Source organism: Phalaenopsis equestris, unplaced genomic scaffold (genome assembly GCF_001263595.1).
Source record: "Phalaenopsis equestris unplaced genomic scaffold, ASM126359v1 Scaffold232356, whole genome shotgun sequence".
Taxonomy (NCBI): domain Eukaryota; kingdom Viridiplantae; phylum Streptophyta; class Magnoliopsida; order Asparagales; family Orchidaceae; genus Phalaenopsis; species Phalaenopsis equestris.
Genome location: NW_018250322.1, coordinates 382,391 through 393,697, shown reverse-complemented (window position 1 = coordinate 393,697; position 11,307 = coordinate 382,391). Strand labels below are relative to the sequence as shown.

Genomic DNA, 11,307 nt, shown 5'->3' with positions numbered 1-11,307 from the left:
TGAAGATATGGTGTATCCTAGTTCCAAGTCAACACCCAGGGTCAATTCTAAAGCCAAGTAATCCTATAGGGACTCTTCTTGAATTCTCTTATAATGATCTTACCTACTAAATGCTAGAGGTTAAGATCAATATGTGAAACTTCAAGTTGAGCAAAGAGAAAGGCTTTGAATTTCTAATAGTGAGATACCTCTTCTAATTTTTTAAGACTAGTCAATAGGAAAGTCCTATGGCTAGACCTAGGCTACTAAAGAAGTTTTCTAGACCTCAACCAAAAGTGAGGTCAACACATGCTTATTAACATTTCTTTGGAGTCTAAAAGGTAATTTTCTATCACATAATAGGCCCGATTTATTCCTTCACTTCAACGATCCAACTTGAATTCTACTAATACATCCTCATTTATGTCACAATTACTTTGAGCAATAGAACTAAGGCATCTAAAACGCTCACTCATTTTAATGACTTAATCACCCATTATTACAACCCTATCATTAGTTCTACTTTTACTAAAATTACATTCAATATTATAAGTCCTAGGTCTACTCAAACGAAATTCTTTAGACTCTAAAGTTAACATCCATAATTCGAGTTTAGAATTCTACTAATACATCCTCATTTATGTCACAATTACTTTGAGCAATAGAACTAAGGCATCTAAAATGTTTATTTCTTTTATTGACTTAATCACTCATTATTACAACCCTATCATTAGATTTACTTTTACTAAAATTACATTCAATATTATAAGTTCCAGGTCTACTCAAACGAAATCCTTTAGACTCTAAAGTTGACATCCATAATTCAAGTTTTTTCTAAATTCTCTAGTATTTTCCATAAGAAGTATATCATCAGCGAAAAACATACATCATGGTACAACCTCTTGCAAATGCCCGGTAAAAACATCTGTAACTAAAGCAAGAAGATGTGAGCTTAAAACCAATCCCTGATGTATCCAACTGAAATAGGAAAGTACTTGGTTAATCCTCCTTGTGTTCGAACAAAAGTAAAAGCTATAGTATACATTTCTTTAATGCCTTGAATATAAGTAATATCACTATTTTTTTTTTCTAGAATTCTCCAAAGTACTTCTTGGAACTTTGTCATAAGTTTTTTTTTTTTATAAAAATCATTTGTAGATCCTCCGTATTCTCTATATTTTTCCATCAAACCTCTCAATTTGAGAACTTTTTGTATCACATCATAGCCTATGTTCAATTAATTTCTCTCATAATTTTAATGTATCACACATTAAATTAATTGCTCTATAATTTGCACACTCTTATGCATCTCCTTTATTCTTATAAGTAGGAACCAATAGTTTCTTTCTCAACTCATTAGGCATCTTTTAAATTTTTAAAATAATTAAAATTTTAAGAAGCCAAGAGATTCTCGGATCATAAAAATTGATAAATCTCAAATCCATAACACAATAGCTGAAGATGGATCTAGAAGTCGCAACAGCACACAATAAACAATAATAGTAATTCATAGGATTGGTGAAAGGCAGTCGGGTGTGTGTTATGCTAGTGTTTTTATACCCGTAAGTGTTTAAAAATATATGGATAATTCACTTACATACCACATAATTCTTATGTATTTGCATATGTAACACCCAAGATTTGTTAGGTACACTTATAAGCATCTTGGTGTCATAAACCTATGCATGAATAGGTGTGTTTTACTTTTAAAAAGATGGTGATGGTGGTATTTTTTATGCGCTTTTAAAGATTTGAGTGGTATGCATGTAGATATGAATATTTAGGTACAAGATATGTAAATACATACGAATTGTGTGATATGAATCTTAATGCCCCAAATGAAAATGTATTGAAAACCGAAAACATCTCTAGGAGTTGCAAGAATAGCATCCCCAAACCGCAATCATTCCGGGGAAACCACCAAATTAAATAAGAATAGTTTAAACTGTAAAGCATAAAAATCCCAATCAACTGTCCTTCAATCTCATTAGTAGATGGTATAAGTGCAAGTTGGGAATTTAATATTTCTTTTACTTGCAAATGCTTACTTTTGATTATTTCTGTTACTGTCGATTGGCTGCCTAATTTCTAATTCTTAGGATTGGTCTTATTTGTTCATTTTATTTCCTGTTTATAGTGTAAGCCAGTTCATCTTTTTTACTTTTCAGTTTGATGGGCAAACGTTCTTAGTTTTGATCAAATTTGTTTGCCTGAATGAACTTCAATGTCTTTGATATGGCATTTTCAAAATGTGTAAATTGTCAAAATAGTCCCCTGATTGTTTACATCCCTGAGTTTATAAAAGTATCAAATTAGTCCTCAAACTTCTCAAATTGCGGTCAAAATAGCTCTCCATGAAGTCTATATTAAAAGAGTCCGGGAATAAAATTTATATTTTGATAGAATTTATGACTAAAATGAATCTATGCAAAGAGTTAGGACTCTTTTGACACTTTTCTCCTTTCATACTACAAACTAGTAATTACAGTTATGCCCACGGTGCTTATTTATTTGGCTCTCATTGTGCAGGAATCTTGGTGTCTTGTTGTTCAGATGGCCAGTCTTGACAGCGAGGCAGATGCCTGGATAAATGAACTTAAATCTGGTGGTTCAGTTACACTTTTAGATCCAGAAAACTGCCCATATGGTTGGGCTACTCCTCCTGGGGATAAATTCATGGTAAGAGGTCCCGATTATCTCCAAAGCAAAGAGAAAATTCCCGCCGGTGAATTCCTCTTAAAACCTCTTGGATTCGATTGGATCAAAGGTCCCAAAAAAATTTGCGAGGTTTTGAACCATCCACACCATCGAGTGACAAAAGCTATCAACAAAGCTGTTAGCAGCGGCTCCAATCCTTTTGTTTGGGCTTTCAATCTTCAGCTCCCAAGCAAGGATAACTACAGTGCTATCGCATACTTCATCGCCACTGAACCCATCCAAGATGGATCTTTAATGGACATATTCGTTAACGGCGACGATACATTTCGAAACTCGCGGCTAAAATTGATTGCCAATATCGTGAAGGGACCTTGGATTGTTAAAACTGCTGTTGGTGATCAGGCGATTTGTATTCTCGGGCGAGCTGTTTCCTGTAAGTATTTTCGCGGACCAAATTTTATCGAAGTTGATGTGGACATCGGAGTTTCCGTCGTCGCCAACGCAATCGTTCACTTAGCGTTTGGCTACATCAGAACATTAACGGTTGATTTAGCGTTTCTCATTGAAAGCCAAACCGTGTCAGAGCTACCTGAAAGAATTCTTGGAGCGGTGAGGTTTTCGGAGCTTAATCCAGATTCGGCTTCGCTCTATGAGCTCCCTTCGGATGAAAATCCTTCGAATCTCCAATCTTCGTTGCCATCTAGATTATGGAGATCTATCGGGCAAGGTTTCTCGCAGCTATTGTACCACGGAAACCAGGATTTGCCAGTATCTTCGTCCGAAAATAGTAATGGTAGTCTTCACAGTACAAATGGTGAAGCGATTGTGGATAAATGGTAAAATAGTTTTTTCTTTAGCCCTTTGTTTACTTTGGTTAAATCTCAATTGCAGTTAATGTTTTTTGGAGATTTTTCTTGATTATCAACAGCTGAAACATTTCCTCTATTTAACAGTGATCTTTAAAGAAATTCTTTTTGATGATTCCATTTTAAGAGCTATTTTATATCTATACCGGGGTTTTTTGGTTCCATGCATTAGCGGTGTAAGTTCATCAAATTCAGGAGTTTCTAAACTCTGACGTTTGATTGGATGAAAATGGAATGCAGTGTAAAATATTGATAAAGAAATTCACCTTGCAATTCAAACCTTGTGCATTCAGAATTCATTAGATTTAGGTTATTTCAGATACACTATAAACTGTAGCCTATTTTCACTGCGTCCATCACCTGCCCTTACTGCCACCGCAGGCTGCCTGCCACTACCCGCCACAGGGGTCACAACCACTGGTCGCTGTTGCTGCTATTGTCGCTATCACCGAGTATATTTTACAGTGATTTCATTTTTTTTTCAAACAATGCACAAAAATACAAATTCATGCATTTACTTTACGCTAAATCAAACAACTTCGAACTAATTCAAATACACTGTATTCATTTCCAGCTAATTAAACAGCCTCATACTCACCATTTCTTCATTCTTACTCTAAAAGATGAATTCAGTTTTCTGTTAGTCTAGCTGGTCGGCCTTTTTCGAATCCAGACTTTGGCTTTTGCCCAAGATTAGAGATTATTTGGGAAGAGAAAATGTCCAAATCCTATCCTTTTCTCCTTTCTCAGCGTCTTGTCACGGATTAACTTATCTCAAGTCACCCGTGTGGCTCTAGCACTCCTTGGCACTAAATCAACTTAACTCTCACAACACTTAGACTTGTAAGCACAAAACACTCTAGGAAAAGAGTAGAGAAAAGTATTTGAGAAAGAAGCATTTCACTAAGAAATAGTGATTATAATTCTTGAATGCTTGAGAACCTTAGATGGTGCTTGGATGAATACAAATGAGGGGGAGGGACTTCTATTTATTGTCCTCCCCAAGCCTAAGGGCACGTTCTAAGCTACATTAGAATATACTGTCTTCCAGATAGTTCTACATTATTCTTTACATATACATGCTTCTAGAATTTTCCAGAATATTCTAGAGTTCTCTTGAAACTTGATTCTTTCAACATATTTCTAGAATTATGTGAAACCTTCTAGAATTCCTTGAAACCTTCTTCTTTCTATTTTTTTTCTAGAATGCCTTGGAATCTTCTAGAGTCTCTTGGATTGCTCTCTACATTCCGGTTTTCTCTAGAATATTTTTTTCTTATGGTTAGCTTGTCAATTATTCTTGAAGATATTCTTGAAGATGGTGGTGACACTCTCCCCCACTTAAGCTCGCAATGCTCTCATTGCGGAATCCACTTGATACTGTTAGTTTTTTTTTCTTTTTTCATGTGTCTTCATGTCTCATTTTCTTGGCCGTCTACTTCTTCATTCTTCTCGAAGTCATATGTAATGTGACTCGAGCTCTCCTTTTGCTTGTTCTAGGATTTGGTGAATTTGAAGAAGGTTGGGCTTTCTCTCTCATACTTGGTTGTAGGTGAGAGGGTACCATGCAACAAGGTTTCATGGCTAGCGGCTTAGTTCCTGGTTCCAGCTCGGTCTACTGATCTATCTTCCTCTTTGGTGGTAGTAGTTCATTTGGTAATTCTGGTGGTGAAACACTTTTATATTACTCAAGCACTGCCATCACTTTCCTTGTCATGTCTTCTTGGGGTTTTCCTTCTTCATTGGAGTCATGGAGAATAGCCAATTAACTTTCCTTATCTCGTCAGATGTCCTTCCTGAATTGAATGGCCGATAGTGTTTTGGCTTCTTACTTGCTAGTTCATGTTATTGGTACTAAGCAAGTTTGGTTGCCCTCCATAATGCACATGCTATTGGCAAAAGGGATTGGGAATGTTCTTGCTTGATCCAAGAAGTTTATCTCTTAAACAACTTTAAAATCATCTATTGGAATAACTGAGAAGTCTAAGGTACCTAACCACACTCAATATTGGGCTTTACTCTTCTGGCAATTCCATGGATTGGTCTTACTGCTAAATTGAATACCTTGATAGAGCCTCCTTCTTCTGTCATTTGTTTTTGCTTCTTCGGCGGAGATGAAGTTGTGAGAAACACCCTTGTCCACCATTGCTATAGTGGTCTTCACGCCTATTACCATCTCCATAAAAAGTAACCACTTTGCTTGGAGTTTAGTTGGAGCTTACATTGCATTCAAGAGTTGTATAAACCCTACTTGTGTCGTTGTATCACCACCTTCTTCCTTCTGATGACTTGCAAGGAGAGAGTTTATAGCCTTCTTCTGAGGATAATTCCTTGCCCAATGTGGCCCATCACAAAAAAAAACAATTATTTTGTGACTTGATTTTATTATTTTTTTGCTTTCCCTTATCTTTACACTTGGATGAGGATGATTCATAGCTAGTCTCTTTTTTGTGTTGGCCCTTATCTCTATCATCTTTGACATCAACGTTCTTCTCATCCCTTGGCTTTGTAGACTTGTTTGCATAGTTAATCAGACTTTCGGTGATTGCGATGACAGCGATAAAATCTTGCACTCTGCACTTCCTAAGCTCAGTCTTTGCCCACTGTTGGAGTCCATCCATGAAGTTAAAAAAAAATATCCTTGTCGGACATGTTAGGAATTTCAATAACCAAGCTTGTGAACCCTCTAATATATTTCTAAATCGATCCCTCTTGTTTGAGCCTTTACAATCGAGCTCTAGCCTCATCCTCTGCATATTCGGAATAAAATTGCCCCTTTAACTCTTTTTTGAAATCATCAAAGGTGGATATGGTGCATATTTCATCATTTATTCTCCACCACAACATAGCAATGTTTGAGAAATAAAGAGTTGCAAATTGAATTCTTACATCATATGTAATCCCCATAGCTCCGAAGTATTGGTTGACTCCCCCATAGTAAGTTGTCTACTTTGCATTGCGAGCTCCCCCAAAAGTCTTAGGTTTTGGTACTTTGATGTGTTTGGCTTCGAAAGTATGATTGTTGGTGGATGTTGTTGGTGCTCTCTTGCATAGCGAAATATCTCCACATATCTCCAAACTAGCATGTATGTCGCACATCTCATCTTCATGGGCTCTTCATACCTCCTAGAGCTCCCTCTTCAAGTCCTCCCGCATCAGAGTCATTTGGTCTCTTAAGGAGTCCTCCAGTTGGAGCATCATGCCTCTGATCGTCGAATGGATTGTGTGTCCTCTTCCTCGAGTCCTTCAACCTTTTGACCAAGATCCTATATATGGGCTCTCATGCCATTCATTACCTCCACCCGAGCGAGACGCGAATCAAAGCTGTGCATGATCTCCTTGAACCGCCCATGTGGTTTTGGATTCAGCTGGTTCTTATTGATCTTGACCTCTCCCTTGTTGACATGATTCCATATTATTGGCTTCAGACTTTATTATGTGCTCTCTGTCTCTCTTTGCCATAACTTCGAAATTTGGACTCTGATACTAACTGTCACGGGCTAACTTATCTCAAGTGACCCTTGTGGCTTTAGCACTCCTCCTTGGCACTAGATCAACTTAACCCTCATAACGCTTGAAATTGTTAGCACAAAACACTCTAGGAAGACGAGTAGGGAGGAGTATTGAAGAAAAGAACACTTTACTAAGAAAAAGTGATTATAACACTTGAATGCTTGGGAATCTTGGATGGTTCTTGGATGAATACAAATGAAGGGAAGGGACTTTTGCATATAGTCCTCCCCAAGTCTAAGGGAACCTTCTAGATTACATTAAAACATACTATATTATGGATAGTTCTACATTATTCTTTACATATACATGCTTCTAGAATTTTTCAGAATATTCCAGAGTTCTCTTGAAGCTTGCTTCTTTCAGCATATTTCTAGAATTATGTGGAACCTTTTAGAATTCCTTGGAACCTTCGCCTTCTTTCTAGTTTTTTCTAGAATACCGTGGAATCTTTTAGAGTCCCTTGGATTGTTCTCTGCATTCTGGTCATCTCTAGAATCTTCATTTCTCATGATTAGCTTTTTAATTATTCTTGAAGATGGGGGAGTGTGACAGTGTGCCAACATTTCTATTCCCATCTGTCCACATTTTTTTATGGATGCTATTGATACATTAATCCTATTATATTGTCTAGCGCCAAGCTCTTTGTTATATCAACTTGATGTGATTAGTTTACAGAGTGTTGTATGAAGTGATTTGCTCTTCTCATATAAACCTCTTAATACATGTCTTTTTGGTTATAGAATGGCTAGACAACACATCATTATTGCCATACATATCACTCAAGTTTTATGTATTTACGTATCCAACACTTAAATTTTTTACATATGTGCCGCCTTTTATGTGCATGAAAAACTGTATTTTACTTTTTAAAAGTTAAAATAATGATTTTTTAGCTGTTATATGAAAGATTCGAGCGATATAAATATAAAAAAAACAAAATTTAGGTGTCCTATTCAATGATAAGTTTTCCAATGGTTTTAATTTTGTTCATTTCTATTGTAGCATGATGTCATTCATTAATTGTTTTGGAGGGAATTTGAGGCATAGGTTAATAAGAAGTGGGAAACCCCATCAGAAGCCATTAGCCTGTAATAGAAGGGAAGAGACAATTATTTTGGATTTTTAAGACTTTGTTATAAATTTGAACTGCATCATTCTACCATCTAATGTTTTTCTTAGTCAGGCATAATTTTTCAATTTATTTCTCTTTTTTTACATGCATGCAGATTTTTTGCCATTGCCATCTGCCACCGAATCAAACCGTGCTGGCAGGATCAAACAAAGTATGACTCTTATTCATTATTTCCTGAGATAGATGTATCATTTCTAAGATTTACATTTATAAAAATTTTATTATTTAAATTGTTTACTAAAAAACTTTGTTATGTCAGCTCCTTGTGTGCTTCATGTCTATATATGCATTTTTTTTTTTTTTTTAGATATGTGACATATGCCTTCCATTTCTTCTTAGAAAATTAAATAAAATTTATTTCATATTGTATATTGTCAATATTCATATGTTAGAATGACATGTAGGGCTGTCAAAACAAAAACAGCTCATTGTTCGCGAGCAGCTCGTGTTTGGCTCATTAAGAGTTCGCTAAGTTGATGAGCCGAACACGAACAACACGAATAAAGATTTATTCATTCGTGTTCGACTCGTTTTGGCTCGAAATACTCCTAATCAATTATATATATATATAATTTAATTGACTAAAAGGCTACAAAGATTTATTATCAATTAAAAGTATTAATTAAGAAAATAAAATATAAATTATTAAATTAGATTCATATGATGTTTTAATATAAAGAATAATTTTTAAATCTTGCCCTAATCCTTTACATCTTATGGCTACATGATTAGGATTGGCAAAATGACTCTATTTGTTCGTGAACGACTTGTGTTCGGCTCGCTAAGCAAACGAACCGAACATGAACACACTTTTTGAGCTCGAAATATAAACGAATCCAGGCTCAGCTCGTGTTCGGCTCGTTTACACCCCTAATGACATCTGAGTAATGAGTTTGCTATATTTTGGGTTTAATGATCTGCCAATCTTTTATGTTTTTTACTAAAAAAGTTGGTTGTTAGATGGTGAGGAAGAAGTTGCTGGATAAGGCTCCCTCTCTCCTCAAAACTATAGTTCCTCAAAACTATAGTGCACATTTTTTAAAATATTATAAAGATTTAATGGAATTTTCCAAATATTTTTTAAGGAGTATACATCTATAGCACATAAATCTTATCTATTTACATATCTAAAACCCAAACCAACATTTATAGAAAACTGAAATCTTTAACACCACATTAAAAATATGACTCTTATTTATTCTTATATAGTGAAATATATTTTTTCATGCATATGTATGTATAGGAATTAGGCATGTAAATTCATAAGAAATCTGTGATTTCTTCTATTACATTAGAAGAGCAAGGAAAAGGAAAAGATATTACTTAAGGAAGGAGTACTGATGCATCAGTACTCCAATAGGGAGGTGTCACGTGATATTATGGTGGGACCATTATATACGTGACACCTCCTCGTTGGAGTACTGATGCATCAGTAATCTTGAGGTAATATTTTTTCAAGGAAAAGAATGATTAGGAGAGTGAAGAAAGTCTCGCCACTATCTCTCTCTAGTAAGTGCTATGTATTAATTAAATTATTTTATTTTAAAAATGAAATAAAAGTAGTTTGTTAATAAAAATAATTTAAAATATTGTTTTTACTTGTAATATTATTCGTTAAGAATTTAAAATAAAAAATTAATTACCCAATACATTTAATGACTATTTAGAAGCATCATAAAAAAGTGCAAAGTAACACTACATAAAGTGAAAGTACTTCATTTAAATAATTTTAGAAGCTTATTTTGTTTCTAAATTAAAAATTAATTATATTGAAATTACTTAATTTTTGTAACATTCTATGAAATTTTAAAAAAAAAAACTTTTTTTTTTTAGATTACTTGACATTTATTTATTTTCAATGAAAATATTAAATTTATGAATCATGTGCTTATAATTATATAAGTTAATTTAATAGATTTAGCAAATAAAAACCAATTTTGCTTTTCTTTAATATAAAAAATATATATTTAATATTTATATTTTTACACTGGTTATACTTAAAACTTCAATCATATTTAAAATAATAAAAAGGTTGAACATAGTCAAAATAATTACTACTAGATCTTTATTAATTTAAGAGATTTACATACATTAGTGCATAATTCTTATATATTTATACATTTAACAATTAAACTTTAATATTCATTTATATAACACTTAAATTATTAACATCATATTAAATATCATTAATATAAAAATGATTTACATACCGCCACTCAGTTCCAATGTATTTACACATCTAATAGCTAAACTTTAATTTCTACTTATTTATGAAAGCGTTTATATCTTTTTTTTTATGTTAAAATGATGGTATTTTAGATGTGATAGAAAAGATTTAAGTGGTTTAAATAAAATCAAATAAAACTTGGGCATTAAATATGTAAATGCATAGGATACATAGATGCCCTTTTTATAAATTATTTTAAAGTGAAATATATGTTTTCATACTAACGAGATTGTGATTGTATATCAAAAAAAGAACACACCAACCTTCGTTTTCCTTTCGTCGAAACCTGGGTTGAACCGAATGAAAGCACGGTTGGATGAAAGAGCAAAAGGCACATGATCCAAGAGACAACCATCCTGGTCTTTCTTCTCTTAGAGATTCGTACATGTACATTGGTGTGTACATATTAGCTCCTCGAGTTTCCCTTCTACTTGATAGCGACAACTATAATAAGGACAGTAAAATTATTAAACAATAGTGAACAATAAATTTGTGATTGATTGAATACATGACTTTCCTAGGACTTTGTGCCCCGTGTGCTCTATAAATTGACTTGAAATGAGCCTTATGTCATTTTGTCGTTAGTTTCTCTTTTTACAACTGAGGTACGTTATGACCAATAAATCGAATCTGATCATCGTGGATCTTGAGAGGCTTGCGAGGGCGGGGTTTCATATTCTCTCTTTTGTAAAGAAGAAGAAAGTTGTGATCAATGAAAAAAGGGCGAGGCTCGAATCTAACCCAATCGACTTGTCTCGCGATGCGGAAGGTCAGTCGCTGAAGAGGCCTCACCGAGAGGTCTTGGAGTCTAGTTTGGTGTGTGTGTGTGTGTTGAGGGCCAACAAGCCCTTTCGACCAAGACTAGTGACAAGGAGTTGCTATCACGATTCTCACACAGTCGCTGTCGTCGGAAAGCGGTGGTGCCTTGACGC

The 11,307-nt window shown here is 34.5% G+C and overlaps 1 protein-coding gene across 1 annotated transcript in view; it reads left to right on the top strand.

Annotated features, from left to right (window-relative positions):
• The window catches only part of LOC110038277 (protein ENHANCED DISEASE RESISTANCE 2-like), a 21,806-nt gene extending 13,387 nt beyond the window's left edge, over positions 1–8,419 (top strand). The window contains exons 2-3 of the mRNA XM_020743063.1: positions 2,509–3,473; positions 8,243–8,419. Of these exons, the coding sequence (XP_020598722.1) occupies positions 2,533–3,473; position 8,243 (942 nt within the window). The 5' untranslated portion in view covers positions 2,509–2,532 and the 3' untranslated portion in view covers positions 8,244–8,419. The remainder of the gene's footprint in view (positions 1–2,508; positions 3,474–8,242) is intronic.
• The last annotated feature ends 2,888 nt before the right edge of the window (positions 8,420–11,307 follow it).